This window comes from Bufo gargarizans, chromosome 3 (genome assembly GCF_014858855.1).
Source record: "Bufo gargarizans isolate SCDJY-AF-19 chromosome 3, ASM1485885v1, whole genome shotgun sequence".
In the NCBI taxonomy this organism is placed as follows: Eukaryota; Metazoa; Chordata; class Amphibia; order Anura; family Bufonidae; genus Bufo; species Bufo gargarizans.
The window spans coordinates 528042472-528063840 of NC_058082.1; the positions used below are offsets into that span (position 1 = coordinate 528042472).

A 21369-nucleotide genomic window follows, 5' to 3' on the forward strand; every position below is an offset into this window, starting at 1 on the left:
GGCAGAGTCAATAGCAAAAACAGGTATATCCTTTTCTAATGTACAAACTTGAAAACCATGCAAGGCTACAAATTGAGTGTCAATAAGATTGACGGCCGCTCCACTATCGACAAAAATCTCACAAGGAATGACTTTGCTCTCTAGCGCCACCCTGGCAGACAGGAGAAAACGGGAACTGCAGGTCAGAGGAATAGCATCAATTCCCACATCAACTTTGCCCAAAGTAGCAGATGAAGCAGAACTTGATGATCTACCTCTTGAGGTTTTTCTCTTATTATCGCTCTTAGTACAGTTCAGGAATCTTCTAGACGGACAAACATTTGCCAAATGACCTATGCCCCCACAACAAAAACACACCATATTCTGAGGACTAAATCCTCTTTTATCAGGGGCAAGTCGGCCTAGCTGCATGAGCTCCTCCTCAGAGGGGAGCGAGACAGGATGAGACCCCTGCATACTGAATGAGTCCGCACCATTGCCCCTAGACTGACAATGGCTGGACGGAGAGGTCTTGTTTCTTTCCCTTAGACGCCTGTCAAGGCGTACCGCCAATGACATGGCAGACTCTAAGGACGTTGGTCTCTCATGGAAAGCAAAGGCATCTTTCAAACCCTCTGAGAGACCATGACAGAACTGACTTCGGAGTGCAGCATCATTCCAGCCTGAATCAGCTGCCCATCTTCGAAATTCAGAACAATAAAGCTCCGCAGACAGTTTGTTCTGGCATAAAATACGTAAGTTCGATTCTGCCAGAGCAACACGATCCGGGTCATCATATATCTGTCCCAGGGCCACAAAAAATCTTTCCACGGATCGAAGGGAGGGATCCCCTGATGGCAGCGAAAAAGCCCAAGTCTGAGCATTACCCCTGAGCAGGGAGATGACAATCCTCACCCTCTGTTCCTCATTACCAGAGGAGTGGGGACACAAACAAAAATTGAGTTTACATGCCTCTCTGAAGCGAACAAAATTCTCACTGCCCCGGAGAACGTTTCCGGAAGTGAGACCTTTGGCTCGCAACAGACTCCATGAGCCGGAGCAGAGCCCAATGCTTGTAGCTGAGTCACAGATTGACGGAGATCCACTACTTCCAAAGAAAGACCCTGCATGCGGTCAACCAAGCCAGAAAGCGGATCCATGTCAACAAGGACGGTTTTGGTGGATTATAATGTCACGGCTGTTTAAGGGTAACAAGAGCATAAACAGTAAAAGAGCTACTGACCGGACCCAAACTAGGGAAGAGAAAGGGTGACCCCTGTCAGACCCTCAACACTCTCCCTATGCTGCTAAAGCACATGCCCGGATCCAAGTGGTGGAACGAGGCATGCCCGCGTACCTAAGACTGATGAGCCCTGTAACCCCTACAATAGTAGAAGGGGCACGGCCACCGATGCCCTGCTCAGAATATGGAGGGAACCGTGGCCACCTCAGATCCAGTCAGAAAATCACCAGGTACACAACAATGTCTGCACACTTAGCTGATGGAGCTGCAACCGCAGAGAAGACGGATCCTAAGGGCCGCTGGCAATATCTGGAGTGCTTGCAGCAACAGAACACAGGTCCAGAGAACTAATAGCTTAACAAGTGAAGATACTCAAGGCAGAGCTACAACTGAAAAGAGAAATATAATCCACGCCCTGCAATAGGAGGAGGGGTGATTTAAAGGCAGGGAAATCAAACGCAGGAGGAACAGCTGGGAGTAATGACCTCATCACAGGGGCGGAAAAACAGAACAGTGAGAACACCTCCAAACTCTAAGTGACATCATCACAGGGGTGGAGACACAGAGCTGTGAGAACGTCTCAAAGCTCTGGTAGTGACAGCCTCTTCATTGTCATTTTTGGCAGGACTTGAACTCTATATACAAGTAAATATACAGGAAAAAATGTTTTCAATAAATGTTTGGTTTTGTGCTTAAAACCTTAATTTTATTGTGGGCCTGGTGATCAGTTTAAGCCCTTTTAACCCCTTAAGGACACAGCCTTTTTACACCTTAGGACCAGGCCATTTTTTGCAAATCTGACCAGAGTCACTTTAAGTGCTGATAACTTTAAAACGCTTTGACTTATCCAGGCCGTTCTGAGATTGTTTTTTTGTCACATATTGTACTTCATGACACTGGTAAAATGAAGTAAAAAAAAATATTTTTTTTGCACCAAAAAATACCTAATTTAACAAAAATTTGGAAAAATTTGTAAATTTCAAAGTTTCAGTTTCTCTACTTCTGTAATACATAGTAATACCCCTAAAAATTGTGATGCCTTTACATTCCCCATATGTCTACTTCATGTTTGAATTATTTTGGGAATGATATTTTATTTTTTGGGGATGTTACAAGGTTTAGAAGTTTAGAAGCAAATCTTGAAATTTTTCAGAAATTTACAAAAACCAAATTTTTAGGGACCACTACAGCTCTGAAGTCACTTTGCGAGGCTTACATAATATAAACCACCCAAAAATGACCCCATTCTATAAACTACACCCCTCAAGGTATTCAAAACTGATTTTACAAACTTCGTTAACCCTTTAGGTGTTGCACAAGAGTTATTGGCAAATGGGGATGAAATTTGAGAATTTCATTTTTTTGCCTAATTTTCCATTTTAACCAATTTTTTTCCACTAAAAAAGCAAGGGTTAACAGCCAAACAAGACTGTATCTTTATTGCCCTGACACTGCAGTTTACAGAAACACCCCATATGTGGCCGTAAACTACTGTACGGCCACACAGCGGGGCGTAGAGTGAAAGGTGCGCTGTATGGTTTTTGGAAGGCAGGTTTTGCTGGACAGTTTTTTTGACACCATGTCCCATTTGAAGCCCCCCTGATGCAACCCTAGAGTAGAAACTCCATAAAAGTGACCCCATCTAAGAAACTACACCCCTCAAGGTATTCAAAACTGATTTTACAAAGTTTGTTAACCCTTTAGGTGTTGCACAAGATTTAATGGAAAATAGAGATACAATTTAAAAATTTCACTTTTTTGGCAGATTTTCCATTTTAATATTTTTTTTCCAGTTACAAAGCAAGGGTTAACAGCAAAACAAAACTCATTATTTATGGCCCTGATTCTGTAGTTTACAGAAACCCCCAATATGTGGTCGTAAACTGCTGTACGGGCACACGGCAGGGCACAGAAGGAAAGGAATGCCATACGGTTTTTGGAAGGCAGATTTTGCTGGACTGTTTTTTTTACACCATGTCCCATTTGAAGCCCCCTGATGCAACCCTAGAGTAGAAACTCCATAAAAGTGACCCCATCTAAGAAACTACACCCCTCAAGGTATTCAAAACTGAAGTTACAAAGTTTGTTAACCCTTTAGGTGTTGCACAAGATTTAATGGAAAATAGAGATACAATTTCAAAATTTCACTTTTTTGGCAGATTTTCCATTTTAATATTTTTTTTCCAGTTACAAAGCAAGGGTTAACAGCAAAACAAAACTCATTATTTATGGCCCTGATTCTGTAGTTTACAGAAACACCCCATATGTGGTCGTAAACTGCTGTACGGGCACACGGCAGGGCGCAGAAGGAAAGGAATGCCATATGTTTTTTGGAAGGCAGATTTTGCTGGACTGGTTTTATTGACACCATGTCCCATTTGAAGCCCCCCTGATGCACCCCTAGAGTAGAAACTCCAAAAAAGTGACCCCATTTTAGAAACTACGGGATAAGGTGGCAGTTTTGTTGGTACTAGTTTAGGGTACATATGATTTTTGGTTGCTCTATATTACACTTTTTGTGCGGCAAGGTAACAAGAAATAGCTTTTTTGGCACCGTTTTTTTTTTTGTTATTTACAACATTCATCTGACAGGTTAGATCATGTGGTAATTTTATAGAGCAGGTTGTCACGGACGCGGCGATACCTAATATGTATACAATTTTTTTTATTTATGTAAGTTTTACACAATGAATTAATTTTTAAAACAAAAAAAAGTTTTAGTGTCTCCATAGTCTAAGAGCCATAGTTTTTTCAGTTTTTGGGCGATTATCTCAAGTAGGGTCTCATTTTTTGCGGGATGAGATTACGGTTTTATTGGCACTATTTTGGGGTGCATATGACTTTTTGATCGCTTGCTGTTACACTTTTTGTGAAGTAAGATGACAAAAAATTGCTTTTTTTACACCGTTTTTTTTTTTTTTTTTTACGGTGGTCACCTGAGGGGTTAGGTCATGTGATATTTTTATAGAGCCGGTCGATACGGACGCGGCGATACCTAATATGTATACTTTTTTTTATTTATGTAAGTTTTACACAATGATTTCATTTTTGAAACAAAAAAAATCATGTTTTAGTGTTTCCATAGTCTAAGAGCCATAGTTTTTTCAGTTTTGGGGCGATTATCTTGGGTAGGGTATGATTTTTGCGGGATGAGATGACGGTTTGATTGTTACAATTTTGGAGTACATACAACTTTTTTGATCACTTTTATTAACTTTTTTGGGAAGTAAGGTGGGCAAAATTTCAATTTCATCATAGTTTTTAATTTTTTATTTTTATGGCGTTCACCGTTTGGGTAAAGTAACATGACCGTTTTATAGATCAGGTCGTTACGGACGCGGCGATACCAAACATGTGTAGGGAATTTAATTTTTTTTATTTTTAATCAGTGATAAATGTGTTTTTTGATTTTTACTTTATTTTCACTTTTTTTCACTTTCTTTTTGACCCAGACCCACTTGGTTCTTGAAGATCCAGTGGGTCTGATGTCTGTATAATACAGTACAGTACAATATATAGTACTTTACTGTATTTTACACTTTGTCTGAACAGATCTATGCCTTTCAGCACAGATCTGTTCAGCACCATGGACAGCAGGACGCCTGAGAAGGCGTCCTGTTGCCATGGGAACCTTCCCCGTCTGCTCAGTTATGGTCAGAACTGCGCAGACGGGGAAGGGTAAGGACGGGGCTCTGGGGGGGCTGCCTGGGAGCTCTCTCCCTCTCCATTCGGGGGACTGCAAAGGCACAGCAGCCCCCCGATGGGAGAGGGAGGGAGCTCCCTGCGCTGTTAACCTTTTCCATACAGCGGTCCGTACGGACCGCGGTATGGAAAGGGTTAAACGGCTGACATCGCATCACCGATGTCAGCCGTTTATACCAGGGTGCCAGCAATGTGCTGGCACCCTGGTATACCCACTAGAAACCAACGATTATTCAAGGGGAGGCGGGCGGGGGATCGCGATCCCGCCTACCGCACCGCCCGCCTCCCGCACCGCCCGCACCGCCCGCAACCCTCCCCCTGCACCTCCCACCGTGCTCAAATAACTCAGGGGTGCAGGGGGGAGGGATGCAGGAACATTTTTGGAATCCTAAAGTTTCTGATCCCCGCGGTCAGGGACCGCGGGGATCAGAAACTGCAGAAATCGCAGCAAGCCGCAGGTCTGAATTGACCTGCGGTTTGCCGCGATCGCCGACATGGGGGGGTCACGGGACCCCCCCGCGCATTTAGCCTAGGTGCCTGCTCAATGATTTGAGCAGGCACCGCGTTCCGATCACTGCCAGCCGCACGGCAGTGATCAGAAATACACAGGGCGTACATGTACGCCCTGTGTCCTTAAGTACCAGGGCACAAGGGCGTACCTGTACGCCCTATGTCCTTAAGAGGTTAAGCAGCACAGCATGGTGATAAAAATGAGTGGCAAGATGACATACTGTGGAGATGGCAGCATGAGGAGGCCACATAGTGGCACAATGACAGAGTCTGGAGAAAAGACTAAGGCCACAGATTGCTTAGAAAGTTGCAGATGGAAACAATCTGTGGAGCTGTATCACCGTCACCTGCAGATTAATGCAGCCATCAAATTCAAGTTGGGTTTGTCGGTTCCACCTCAGCTCACCAGCAGGCCAGCATCTAAAATCTTTTACTGGTTCAGTTCACATGCAGGCCTGCGACTTAAATCTTTTACAGGGTCAGCTCACATGCAGGCCAGCAACTCATGCTGCCTTGCTTTGAAGTAGGAGCCGTAGCAGTTTATCAGACTCCCCCTCCGAAATCGAATTATAATTCCCCGTTATCGATGATCACCATGGTAGGCGCATAAAAGAACATCAAAAGTTGATAGAGCAGATATCCAAATGGATCGTGGATGTCACGGGGATGTGCGATCAGGCAGAAGTTATCTAGAGTCAACAAAGCGGCAGCAGGGCCTCTCCTGTATAACGTTTCCTCATCCAAAATACCGCAGTGACATTCCCTGTAATTTTTTATTACTCATTCCAATAACAGGGCATTTTAAGAGTCCTGTATTGTTATTTATCATCACTACCTCCCCGAGTCGGGAGTGGGTAATTACCGCGTGCCTGCTGCCTTCCTTCAATATTTCTTCTTTAATAACATGACCCACCCTCTCCACCCAATCAGATTTCAGCCATTGACCTCCCTTGGATGTTGTATCCCTTTCTCAAGCTCCCTCTCCGGAATGGAACCCTGATTCCCCGTTACCCGTGATCACCATGGTAGGCGCAGAAAGGAACATCGAAAGTTGATAGGGCAGACATCCAAATGGATTGTCGCCGTCACGGGGATGTGCAGCCGCCCAGAGGTTATCTAGAGTCACCAATGCGGCAGCAGGCCCTTGCCCCTAAGGTTTTAGATGGTCAGATTAGCAGGCCCTTGCTCCAAATGTTTTTGAGGGTCACCCGCAGCCCATCAATCATAATTTTTCAAGGGTGTGTATGATGCCCTCCTTTTTGTGTAACAAAGGGTGTATTGTAGTGCCGGTTCCTTGTAATTTTTTGCAGCCCTTTCACTTAGTGCATAGGCTTTATGAGTGTAGAAGTCCCACTACCTGAAGAATTGTACCACTATGTGAATGAGGCCCTTCTTTATGTGATATACAGGCTGTTTCGGAGTGTCTCTTGCTTGTAATTTTATTGCAGCACTTGCACTTTATATACGATTAAATATACAGGAAAGAATGTTTTTCTAACAATTTTTCCTGTAAAATTGATTTTTTGGGGGGGCATTTTGTGCGTATTTTTGTCAGTCTGTAAAAGTGGCGTACAACTCGGACAACATAGTTCCCATCAGCGAACTGGGAGTCCAAGATGCATCCAGACATCCTCCCCATAGTGTTCCCGATCCATTTCGGTGGTGTTTCTGTCACTTTCTCACCTTTTCCAATGGACCAGGCACCCTCCCCTCTTCAGAGCAGGGGGTGCCTGGTTTTCTCCCATTGACTTCCATTATACTCGGGTGCTCGGCTGAGCACACAAATATAGCAATGTGTTCGACCCGAACACCCGAATACTTTGGTACTTGATCATCAATAGAAATGGCAGGATAACCCCTTTAAGGCTACTTTCACACTAGTGTTAATATTATCAATGGGGACAAAACGTAACTGAACAGAACTGAATGCTCCAGCATGCATTCCGTTACGTTCTCATACCGGAGAGCAAACCGCAGCATGCTGCAGTTTGCTTTCTGTCCTGGAATGTGGAGCAAAACAGATCTGTCATGACCCACCATATAAGTCAATGGGGACGTATCCAGATTTTCTCTGACACAATAGAAAACTGATCCATCCCCCATTGACTTTCAGTGGAGTTCATGACGCATCCGTCTTGGCTATGTTAAATATAATACAACTGGATCCGTTCATAACGGATGCAGATGGTTGTATTATCAGTAATGGAAGCATTTTTGCTGATCCCTGCCGGATCCAGTAAAAACGCAAGTGTGAAAGAAGCCTTAATTGAATATGTTTACAATATCAATAACCCATGAACCCAAAAACTAAAATAGTGTACCCTAGGGACAAAATGAGTACAGACATTATCATATTTCACTGTAATTGCTCTGAGATGTTAACATATTAAAGCAAAAATTTTGATTTGCTAAAATCTCTTTTTAAGGTAAACTGATATAAATTTAACATTTTCTTTTATGCCATGTCACAATGGTGTTTGTACCTGAATGGAGATACTAGATAATTGGTCATTAAATGTGATTAATTAAATGTTTTGTCTATTATATAATGTATCTAACCAAATAATGTTCTTTATTCAATTTCAGAGAAGGAAAAAGTCAGTATGAAAAAGCTTTTGGAATACCTTCAAAAGAATTATTTGAAGCCATTTACAGGTAGCTTGCCAATTCAACAATCACTGATTATAAATAATAGAGTATTTCAAATAGATTGAAGTTTAAAGCCCATTTTATATGCCTCACATATTTTGTGGTGTGTAAACATTAAGTAAACATGATTCCATTATGTGAGCATTCTGCTATAACATATTAAAATATAACTGTGTATAGAATCATTTTAGGGAAGTTTTTCAAAACTTTTAAATAATAATTTTATCATAATTTTTAAAGGAATTGCTCATTATAGGGGTTTATTATGGTTCTTAACAGACATGCTTATGTAGTTGCGTACCTCATGCACATCTTCCTCATGCTTTTTATTTCAATTTGGCCTCTGGTTTGTTTACATCCTGTAGGTAGCACGTCCGGTTGATGTACCCAACTAATAAACCCATGATGCACTTCTCCTTTCTCTGCCACAGTTTTAGCACCACCCCTAACAACGCCCAGCTAGTTTATAGCTCCACCCACCCACATAGTTACATAGACACTCCCCTATCACTGCCCCTAACAACGCGCAGCTAGTGTATAGCTTCTCTCACCCAGTTAGTTACATAGACATCCTCTTATCATTGCTACTTCTGCTGTTTTGACATGCCTGTGGACATAACATCACAGGAAATAAAGAGCTGCTTGGACATGGTCATTTGACTACAGCCCAGAATGGAAAACAAAACAAAAATATATTACAAAATTACATCATCAGTGATTATTTTGAAGGATGTTGATGCAAATCAGAAAAATGGAAAATAGAAAGGGTTCTTTTGGACTTTAACATGAACAACCTATCCTTAAAGGCTATGTACATCTTTTGGGGCATTTTTTTATTATTGCATTGTACTCATTTTGAGCTAAAAATAATTTTTTTAATTGGTCTTTTTAAAAAAATATTGCATCCTTTTTTCTGTACAGAGCTGACACGCTGTTGTGGCACCCTTTGGATTTTCTGTCTTTTCCATCAGACCCGGAGCAGACAGACTCCTTATCTCTGCTCTCTAACATTATAGACACTTATTATAGCTCATGCTGGTAAGAAATTAGAATGTGGCTTAAATAAGTATTTATAACCTCTCATTAGTTTAAAGATAAGGTTTATTAGATGACCAGACACAAAGTGAAAGTACCAGTCACACAGCTAGAACAATAGTTAACCTTCTGTGACAGAAGCGCTCAATATTTTTAATAAAGGTCAATTGAAAAAAACGTTTTTTAGCCAAAAATGAGTTACATGCAATCATAAAAAATTGCCTTTAAAAATGTACATAGCCTTTAAGAATAGCCAATAATGTCTGATGGTGGGGGGGGGGGAGGGGATGCCATTGCTCCCTATACTAGTGATAGTACTTGGCCTTACAGCTCATCCCCTTCACCAAATCAAGCCCAGATAAGCTACAGTACTAGGCAAATCAGCTCAAATTGGTTCCACATTAAAGAATGAGGAGAACATCATGTTTACAGTCTGTAGTTTTGTGTTGGACACGGTCCATAGTTTCGTGTTGTACGTACAACTGAAATAGATTCTTGAGACAATTCTTCTAGGAAAGGCAGTCAGGATTCAGAGTAGATAGAAAATTCTAGACTGCAGAAAGCTGGGTGCAGAATGGAATGGAAGAATGGCAACGGTCAAAATGGTCTCAAAATGTTTCTCTCAGACAATGGATTTGTATACCTACTGTATATAATTAACATAGCATAAAATACAGTATACTTAAGTGCATTCACTTCAATGTTTTCATACATTACATCACTACATTAATATTCATTCACATCATCACATTAGAACATTATTAAGCAAGGAAAGTTACACCTGTTGTATATTTCGCAAATTATTGATTGGGCAAAAATGATATGTAATATGACAACTATTAATATGCAACAGATGAGTTTTGCCTCTTCTTATACTTCATGAATCTTAATTGGCTAAAAGTTTTTAACCAGTGCCAGAGGCAGAGTCTGGTAAGTGAGTGTCAATATAAAAACTGACAGCCATCACACCACTAGATCTTCAAGTCCCAAGTAGAAAAATTTGCCTTTTCCCATATTCTCACATTTATAATTGGTTAAAAATTGAAAAAGGTAAACCAAACTACAGATAATTTGTATCAACGCGCCCATAATGGCTTAATCTATGAAAGGGTTATATTACTTATCCCATGCGATCAGCATAAAAAATATTGTATGTACCCAAAATTTGTATCAATAAAAAGAACAGGCCATTCCATAAAAAAACAAGCCCTTACACAGCTACATTGATGGAAAAAAAAGTTATGCAAAAAATGTATATAGAGATTGTTTGAGGGAATAGTAAAGCAATTGAAGGTATTTGCTTAACGCATTTAGTTTAAATGAGCCCTCACACAGCTGTAAACAAAAAACAATTATTTAAAAAAAAAAGTTATGGCTCTTAAAAACCATTTCAGGAAATTCAGAAACTACTCCTTCGCTTCTGAGTGCTGCTTTTCCCCCAAACAGCAGTTTATGATCACATGATTTCTATACTCAGAATAAATGGCGTAACAGATTATTTGGTGCTTTTTCTCCTTTTAAGCCTTGAAAAAATAAAAAAAATGGGCTAAAGCAAAGTACTATAGGAAAAGTTAAAAAAGTCTTTGAAAAACCTGGAAATAAACCTATCACTACATGCCTAGCTGAATTCCTAGTAAGTGTAGTTTTAAAAATGGGTTAATTTATTGAGGTTTTCACTGTACTGGTACTTCAGGGATCTTGCAAGTTTGATAAGGCTCCCAAACCTATTCCAGTAAAATCTGTGTTTCAAAAGCAAAATGGTACATTTTTGAAAAACCTGAGGGCTCAAAATGTTCACTTCACCCCCCAGTATATTAACCTCCTCCCGACCGGCTAACGCAGGGATGCATCCTGCGGGCAGCCGGGTTATTCCTCCTAGACGCATCGGTGCATTATCTCGCGAGAGGCGAGATTTCGCGTGAACGCGCGCGCGCTGGGTGAGAGAAATATCTCTGTAAATTGACAACTTTGTATAAAAAAAAATGTAAAAAGTTGTCATTTAGATATTTCTCACACACAGTATGGGTATATGTAAAAATACACCCCAAAACACATTGCCCTACTTCTCCTGAGTACGGCGATACCACATGTGTGACACTTTTTTGCAGCCTAGGTGCTCAAAGGGGCCCAAATTCCAATAAGTACCTTTTAGGAGGGCATTTTTAGGCATTTGGATTCCAGACTTCTTCTCACGCTTCAGGGCCCCTAAAATGCCAGGGCAATATAAATACCCCACATGTGACCCCATTTTGGAAAGAAGACACCCCAAGGTATTCCGTGAGGGGCAAATTTTATTTTTTGCCACAAGTTAGTGGAATATGAGACTTTGTAAGGGAAAAAATAAAATAAAATCTTTTTCCGCTAACTTGTGACAAAAAATAAAAATGTCCATGAACTCACTATGCCCATCAGCAAATACCTTAGGGTGTCTACTTTCCGAAATGGGGTCATTTGTGGGGTGTTTCTACTGTCTGGGCATTGTAGAACCTCAGGAAACATGACAGGTGCTCAGAAAGTCAAAGTGTGTAAATTAATTTTTTTGCACCATAGTTTGCAAACGCTATAACTTTTACCCAAACCAATAAATATACACTTATTGCATTTTTTTTTATCAAAGACATGTAAAACAATACATTTAGAGAAAAATTTATATAGAAATGTAGTTTTATTTGAAAAATTTTACAACAGAAAATGAAAAATGTCATTTTTTAGCAAAAATTTCGGTCAATTTTTATTAATATAAAAAAAATTAAAAATGTCAGCAGCAATGAAATACCACCAAATGAAAGCCCAATTTGTGAGAAGAAAAGGAGGTAAAATTCATTTGGGTGGTAAGTTGTATGACCGAGCAATAAACCGTGAAAGTAGTGTAGTGCAGAATTGTAAAAAGTGCTCTGGTCATTAAGGCTGAGTTCACACGAGCGTGACGGATTAGGTCCGGATGCGTTCAGGGTGCGTTCAGTTAAACTCGCACCATTTTGCAAGCAAGTTCAGTCAGTTTTGGCTGCAATTGCGTTTAGTTGTTCAGTTTTTTCCTCGCGGGTGCAATGCGTTTTGATGCGTTTTTCACGCGCGTGATAAAAAACTGAAGGTTTACAAACAACATCTCCTAGCAACCATCAGTGAAAAACGCATTGCATCCGCACTTGCTTGCAGATGCAATGCGTTATTAACGCAGCCCCATTCACTTCTATGGAGCCAGGGCTGCGTGAAAAACGCAGAATATAGAACATGCTGCGATTTTAAAGCATTGCAGAAGTGATGCATGAAAAAAAACGCTCATGTGCACAGCCCCATTGAAATGAATGGTTCAGGATTCAGTGCAGGTGCAATGCGTTCACCTACTGCATTGCACCAGCGCGGAAATCTCGCCCGTGTGAACGCAGCCTAAGGGGGTTTAAGCTAGGGGGGCTGAGGTGGTTAATTCCTTGAGAGGTCTACTTTCAAAATGGGGCCTTTGGTGAGTATTTCTTATTTTTTAGCCCCTTAAAGGGGTATTCCTATCAAAATGATCACTGTTAAATCTGTTAATGATTTCAGTGTGATCATTTTTGTAAATACATTTTATTACCCAATTCCCACCCTTTTTGAGAAAATAAGTCCCCTCTTACCTGATTGTCGAATCCCGTGGCCACGTTTGTGCAGAAGACTGAAGAGTTTCTCCCGGCCGGTCCACGCAATGTCCTGAACGCGCACGCTGCTGCTGATGCGCCATGATGACTTCTTCCTGGCCAGTATAGTACAGAGCTGCGAACGTGCACGCCGGCTCTGTACTATACAGGCCAGGAATAAGTCACCATGGTACATGCGCAGGGGCGTGCGCGTTGAAGACAGCGCGCGACGCCCGTCCGGGAGAAGACGTCAATCAAGCTGACTGAGCCCGCCCAGCCGAATCCAGGAAGTGAACGTTGCGCTCGCTGCAGGTAAGCATGAAAGCGGTTGATGGGAATAGCCCTTTAAGGCCTCTGCAACCTAAAATGGTGTCTGAAAAACTTCCTAACAAAATGGAAACCCAAAATCCACAAGGTGCTTCTCTAATTGTTTTTTAGTTAAGTAGCACACTAGGGCCAAATATGGGATATTTAAAAATAAAATTACAGAATCATTTTAAGGCCGAATGCTCACATCCGTGTGCATTCGGCCTAATACGTGTGGAATTTTAGTTCTATTTTATCACCTGCTGTGTTCTAAAAAATTTATAACATTTTGAAAATCTGCAAAAATAAAATACATTTTGCATTCATTCCTATGACACAGCTAAAGGGTTAACAAGCTTCCTAACTACTTGAATACTTTGAGGGTGCACTTTTTTTTTTTAAATGGGTTGATTTATGTTGGGTTTCTAAGGCTACTTTCACACTTGCGTTCAGAGCGGATCCGTCTACGGTCTACCCAGACGAATCCGCTCATATAATGCAGACGATGGGATCCGTTCAGAACGGATCCGTCTGCATTATATTGTAGAAAAAATTCTAAGTGTGAAAGTAGCTTCAGACGGATCCGTCCAGACTTTACATTGAAAGTCAATGGGGGACGGATCCGTTTGAAAATTGAGCCATATTATGTCAAATTCAAACGTATCCGTCCCCATTGACTTACATTGTAAGTCTGGACGGATCCGTTTGCCTCCGCACGGCCAGGCGGACACCCGGACGCTGCAAGCAGCGTTCAGGTGTCCGCCTGCTGAGCGGAGCAGAGGCCAAACGCTGCCAGACTGATGCATTCTGAGCGGATCCGCATCCACTCAGAATGCATTAGGGCTGGACGGATGCGTTCGGGGCCGCTTTTGAGAGCCTTTAAACGGAACTCACAAGCGGAGTCCCGAACGCTAATGTGAAAGTAGCCTAATATGTTAAAAATATATTTAGAAAGCCTGCAAACTCTCACAGGTGATTATCATAAAATTTTACTTTTATTGTGTCCTATTAAAAAATGTACAACTTGTGTCATATCAATAACTTTCATAAAAATACATACAATTAGTGATTGCACCCTCAGTAGTGCTCATATATAGAAAATGCAGCGGACTGGACTCAGCAGAATGAGATATCTGTGCCTGAACCTGCTAAGAGATGCCTGCACCTATGAAACTCTGGGAGGCGATCCAAATGAGAAGTATCTTGGGGAACTGTCAAAGATACTGGGATAAGCCAAGAAAGATTCCATAGTGGGTGAGGAGGAATACAACTTTTTATTTAATAAAAAGAAGACGTTAGCCACTTTCTATAACCTACCAAAAGTCCAAAAAGGACTAAGGCCTCATGCACACGACCGTTGATATAACTGCCTATTCTTGTCCGCAAAACGGACAAGAATAGGACAGGTTATAATTTTTTGCAGACTACGGAACGGGGCAATGGATGCAGACAGCACACTGAGTGCTGTCCGCATCTTTTGCGGTCCCACTGATGAGAATGGGTCTGCATCCAAGCCACAAAAACTGTGGCTCGGATGCGGACTAAGACAACAGTCGTGTGCATGAGGCCTTTGTCCAATAAAAGGCAGGCATGGTCTCAGGCCTTAATAACCCAAGTCAGAACCCAGGTATCTATATCGACAGGATCTTAGCTCCAATTGTAGCCAGCTTACCCACCTACACAAGAAATACCAGAGACCTTCTAAATTGGAAGGGGTGGCTCTGGGGGACAAATCATAGCTGGTATCCATTGATGTTGAGGCGCTATATTCTTCCATTCCACATGAGTGTAGGCCGAGATCAGCAGAGTTTTTTTGAAAGCTACGGGATGTCAATATGGTGCCCATGGCAAGTTCGTCCTTGATCTTTTGGAGTATGTATTATCTCACAATTACTTCATATTTAATGGTTGTTTCTTCTACCAGCTCTGGGGGACTGCAAAGGGTCCGCAAATCGCGTATCCGCAAAACACGGATGGCGTCCGAGCGCGTTCCGCAATTTGCAGAACGGCACGGACAGCTTTCAATATAAATGCCTATTCTTGTCCGCAAAGCGTGGACAAGAATAGGACATGTTATATTTTTTTTGCTGGGCCACGGAATGGAGCAACGGATGCGGACAGCACACAGAGTGCTGTCCGCATCTTTTGCGGCCCCATTGAAGTGAATGGGTCCTCATCCGAGCCGTCAAAACGGCGTCTCTGATGCTGCCCAAAACAACGGCCGTGTGCATGAGGCCTTAATGGTGTAATTTTAGTGCTTTTGTTTTTCAGATTTGTGAAAGGCCCTAGCTGTTTAGTAAATTACTCAAACCATATAACAGGTTAAAGAGGACCTTTCATGTTTTTTTATTAATTGAGATAAATACCTTTACTTGCGGTACCCCCCGCTGATGCTGCCACCCTGCCTGATTTTTTTAAAATATCGCTCCTATGCCCCGCTTTGCCCCCCTGTAGTTTTCCCATTCAGTATGCTAATAGTAAGCATCGGTACAGGGAGGAGATGGGCGGGTTTCTCAATGGGCGTCTCCTTCTCCCTTGGCTGTGCCGCAATCCAATCACAGCAGAGAACATCTCACAGCCAGGGAGATTAGCTTTTTTTTCTCCCTGGCTGTGACGCTCTCTGCTGTGATGGGATCATGGCACAGCCAGGAAGAAGGAGCTACACATTGAGAAACCCTGGTGTCGCCTCCTCCCTGTAACGATGCTCAGTATTAGCGATATTTAAAAAAATCAGGCAGGGTGGCTGCATCAGCGGGGGGTACCCTGCAAGTAAAGGTATTTATCTCAATTAATACAATACCATGAAAGGTGCTCTTTAACATCCTTGAGAATGTCGACTGGTACACTGAATTCACTGCTCTCTCTCCTGTTTATAGTAACATAGTAAAATTGTTTATAAGGCCGAAAAAGGACATCTGACCATCCTGTTTAGCTTGTTATCCTGAATGTTGATTCAGAGGAAGGCAAAAACCCCTGTGAGGTAGAAGCCAATTTTCCCCACTTTAGGGGAAAAAAATTCCTTCCCGAATCCAATCAGGCAATCTGAATTACTTCCCTGGATCAACGACCCCTCTCTAGTAGCTATAGCCTGTAATATTATTACACTCCAGAAATACATCCAGGCCCCTCTTGAATTCCTTTATTGTACTCACCATCACAAACTCCTCAGGCAGAGAGTTCCATAGTCTCACTGCTCTTACCGTAAAGAATCCTCTTCTATGTTTGTGAACAAACCTTCTTTCCTCCAGACGCAGAGGATGTTCCCTCGTCACAGTCACAGACCTGGGGATAAATAGATGATGGGAGAGATCTCTGTACTGACCCCTGATATATTTATACATAGTTATTAGATCTCCCCTCAGTCGTCTTTTTTTAAAACTGAATAACCCTAATTTTGATAATCTTTCTGGGTACTGTATCCACCCATTCCAGTTATTACTTTAGTTACCCTCCTCTGAACCCTCCCCAGCTCTGCTATGTCTACCTTGTTCACAGGAGCCAAGAACTGTACACAGTACTCCATGTGTGGTCTGACTAGTGATTTGTAAAGTGGCAGGACTATGTTCTCATCACGGGCATCTGTGCCCCTTTTGATGCAACCCATTATCTTATTGGCCTTGGCAGCAGCTGCCTGACACTGGTTTTTGCAGCTTAGTTCACTGTTCACTAAAATTCCTTTTTCATGTCAGTGTTACCGAGTGTTTTACCATTTAGTATGTACTGGTGACTTGCATTATTCCTTCCCATGTGCATAACCTTACATTTGTCAGTGTTAAACCTCATCTGCCACTTATCTGCCCAAGCCTCCAATCTATCCAGATCCATCTTTAGCAGTGCTCTGTCCTCTTAGCCTTCTACAAGATCATTTATAAATATATTGAAGAGAATAGGGCCCAATACTGACCTCTGTGGTACCCCACTAGTGACAGTGACCCAATCTGAGTGTGTACCATTAATAACCACCTTCTGTTTTCTATCACTGAGGCAGTTACTTACCCACATATAGAAATTTTCCCCCAGTCCAAGCATTCTCATTTTATATACTAGCCTTTTATGTGGTACAGTGTCAAATGCTTTGGAGAAGTCCAGATATATGACATCCATTGATTCACCGCAGTCAAATCTAGAACTTACCTCCTCATGGAAACTGATTAAATTAGTTTGACATGACCGATCCCTCATGAAGCCATGCTGATATGGCGTTATTTGCTTTTTTTTCATTGAGGTACTCTAAGATAGCATCTCTTAGAAAACAGTTTACCCACGACATATGTTAAAATTACTGGCCTATAGTTTCTGGGATCTTTTTTTTGGACCCTTTTTGAATATTGGAACTACATTTGCTATGCGCCAATCCTGTGGATTACTCCCTATCAGTATAGAGTCTTTAAAGAGGACCTTTCACTAATATCCAAACTAAAAACTAACTCTATCTGTGGGCAGAGCGGCGCCCAGGGGTCCCGCTGCACTTAATAGTATGCCTGGGCGCCGCTCCGTTCGCCCAGTATATGCTCCGGTGTCTCAGCTCTGTCTGTTGTATTAGACGGATTTTTTTGTAGGAGGCGTGTCCCTTGCTGCAGTGCTGGCCAATCGCAGCACACAGCTCATAGCCAGAACTTTTTCCTGGGTCAGACATGGTACTTTTATTGGGGAATTTACTTTTACTAAAATATCTGACAGTTTATTTTCCTCAGTGAATACAGTGGAGAAAAAAGTATTTATTAGCTTTGCTTTCTCCTCATCGCTTTCTGTAACTCCCCCCTCATTACTCTGTAAAGGGACGACACCTTCAGATTTATACTTTTTACCATTTATATAACTGAAGAACATTTTAGGGTAAGTTTAGCTTACTTTTGCTTACTTTGGCAATTAATCTCTCGGTCTCTAGTTTGGCTGCTTTTATTTGTTTTTTACATATTCTATTTTTTCCCTTATAGTTTTTCAATGCTTCCTCACTACCCTCCTGTTTTAGTGATATAAATGCTTTTTTTTGTCGTTTATTAGGGATGAGCGAACTCGAACTGTATAGTTCGGGTTCGTACCGAATTTTGGGGTGTCCGTGACACGGACCCGAACCCGGACATTTTCGTAAAAGTCCGGGTTCGGGTTCGGTGTTCGTCGCTTTCTTCGCGCTTTTGTGACGCTTTCTTGGCGCTTTTTGAAAGGCTGCAAAGCAGCCAATCAACAAGCGTCATACTACTTGCCCCAAGAGGCCATCACAGCCATGCCTACTATTGGCATGGCTGTGATTGGCCAGAGCACCATGTGACCCAGCCTCTATTTAAGCTGGAGTCACATAGCGCCGCCCGTCACTCTGCTCTGATTAGCGTAGGGAGAAGGTTGCGGCTGCGACAGTAGGGCGAGATTAGGCAGATTAACTCCTCCAAAGGACTTGATTAACTGATCGATCTGCAGCTGTGGATCATTGAGCTGCTGATCCTCAATTGCTCACTGTTTTTAGGCTGCCCAGACCGTTTGTCAGTCACATTTTTCTGGGGTGATCGGCGGCCATTTTGTGTCTTGTGGTGCGCCAGCACAAGCTGCGACCAAGTGCATTTAACCCTCAATGGTGTGGTTGTTTTTTGGCTAAAGCCTACATCAGGGTGAAGCTGTCACACCAAGTGCATTTAACCAGCAATAGTCTGTTCATTTTTTGGCCATATACAAAATCAGGGGCAAGCTGCGCCTGTCACCAAGTGCATTTAACCCTCAATGGTGTGGTTGTTTTTTGGCTAAAGCCTACATCAGGGTGAAGCTGTCACACCAAGTGCATTTAACCAGCAATAGTCTGTTCATTTTTGGCCATATACTAAATCAGGGGCAAGCTGCGCCTGTCACCAAGTGCATTTAACCCTCAATGGTGTGGTTGTTTTTTGGCTAAAGCCTACATCAGGGTGAAGCTGTCACACCAAGTGCATTTAACCAGCAATAGTCTGTTTATTTTTTGGCCATATCCCAGTCTAATTCTGTCACTAAATCCATACCGGTCACCCAGCGCCTAAATACTAGGCCTCAAATTTATATCCCGCTAAATCTGTCCTTAGTGCTGTAGCTGGGCGAGTTATTTAGTGTCCGTTCAAGCACATTTCTTGTTCTGGGTTGAAATACAATTCCCAATTTAGCAATTTCATAATTTAGTGGTTTCTGCTATATCAGAGCTATTTGAAATCTATCCCTAAAAGGGTATATAATATTCAAGGTGCACATTGGGTCATTCAGAATAACTTCACACACACCCGCTACTGTGTATTTCCAAGTCTAATTCTGTCACTAAACCCATACCTGTCACCCAGCGCCTAAATACTAGGCCTCAAATTTATATCCCGCTAAATCTGTCCCTAGTGCTGTAGCTGGGCGAGTTATTTAGTGTCCGTTCAAGCACATTTCTTGTTCTGGGTTGAAATACAATTCCCAATTTAGCAATTTCATAATTTAGTGGTTTCTGCTATATCAGAGCTATTTGAAATCTATCCCTAAAAGGGTATATAATATTCAAGGTGCACATTGGGTCATTCAGAATAACTTCACACACACCCGCTACTGTGTATTTCCAAGTCTAATTCTGGCACTAAACCCATACCTGTCACCCAGCGCCTAAATACTAGGCCTCAAATTTATATCCAGCTAAATCTGTCCCTAGTGCTGTAGCTGGGCGAGTTATTTAGTGTCCGTTCAAGCACATTTCTTGTTCTGGGTTGAAATACAATTCCCAATTTAGCAATTTCATAATTTAGTGGTTTCTGCTATATCAGAGCTATTTGAAATCTATCCCTAAAAGGGTATATAATATTCAAGGTGCACATTGGGTCATTCAGAATAACTTCACACACACCCGCTACTGTGTATTTCCAAGTCTAATTCTGTCACTAAACCCATACCTGTCACCCAGCGCCTAAATACTAGGCCTCAAATTTATATCCCGCTAAATCTGTCCCTAGTGCTGTAGCTGGGCGAGTTATTTAGTGTCCGTTCAAGCACATTTCTTGTTCTGGGTTGAAATACAATTCCCAATTTAGCAATTTCATAATTTAGTGGTTTCTGCTATATCAGAGCTATTTGAAATCTATCCCTAAAAGGGTAGATCATATTGAAGGTGCACATAGGGACATTCAGAATAACTTCACACACCCGCTACTGTGCATTTCCAAGTCTAATTCTGTCACTAAACCCATACCTGTCACCCAGCGCCTAAATACTAGGCCTCAAATTTATATCCAGCTAAATCTGTCCTTAGTGCTGTAGCTGGGCGAGTTATTTAGTGTCCGTTCAAGCACATTTCTTGTTCTGGGTTGAAATACAATTCCCAATTTAGCAATTTCATAATTTAGTGGTTTCTGCTATATCAGAGCTATTTGAAATCTATCCCTAAAAGGGTAGATCATATTGAAGGTGCACATAGGGACATTCAGAATAACTTCACACACCCGCTACTGTGCATTTCCAAGTCTAATTCTGTCACTAAACCCATACCTGTCACCCAGCGCCTAAATACTAGGCCTCAAATTTATATCCCGCTAAATCTGTCCTTAGTGCTGTAGCTGGGCGAGTTATTTAGTGTCCGTTCAAGCACATTTCTTGTTCTGGGTTGAAATACAATTCCCAATTTAGCAATTTCATAATTTAGTGGTTTCTGCTATATCAGAGCTATTTGAAATCTATCCCTAAAAGGGTATATAATATTCAAGGTGCACATTGGGTCATTCAGAATAACTTCACACACACCCGCTACTGTGTATTTCCAAGTCTAATTCTGTCACTAAACCCATACCTGTCACCCAGCGCCTAAATACTAGGCCTCAAATTTATATCCCGCTAAATCTGTCCCTAGTGCTGTAGCTGGGCGAGTTATTTAGTGTCCGTTCAAGCACATTTCTTGTTCTGGGTTGAAATACAATTCCCAATTTAGCAATTTCATAATTTAGTGGTTTCTGCTATATCAGAGCTATTTGAAATCTATCCCTAAAAGGGTATATAATATTCAAGGTGCACATTGGGTCATTCAGAATAACTTCACACACACCCGCTACTGTGTATTTCCAAGTCTAATTCTGTCACTAAACCCATACCTGTCACCCAGCGCCTAAATACTAGGCCTCAAATTTATATCCAGCTAAATCTGTCCCTAGTGCTGTAGCTGGGCGAGTTATTTAGTGTCCGTTCAAGCACATTTCTTGTTCTGGGTTGAAATACAATTCCCAATTTAGCAATTTCATAATTTAGTGGTTTCTGCTATATCAGAGCTATTTGAAATCTATCCCTAAAAGGGTATATAATATTCAAGGTGCACATTGGGTCATTCAGAATAACTTCACACACACCCGCTACTATGTATTT

The 21369-nt window shown here is 41.8% G+C and overlaps 1 protein-coding gene across 1 annotated transcript in view; it reads left to right on the forward strand.

Moving 5' to 3' along the window:
- LOC122933182 (acetylserotonin O-methyltransferase-like) overlaps positions 1-21369 on the forward strand; it is an 83461-nt gene that overhangs the window by 39378 nt on the left and 22714 nt on the right. The window contains exon 4 of the mRNA XM_044288023.1: positions 8021-8089. Coding sequence (XP_044143958.1) covers positions 8021-8089 — 69 coding nt within the window. The remainder of the gene's footprint in view (positions 1-8020; positions 8090-21369) is intronic.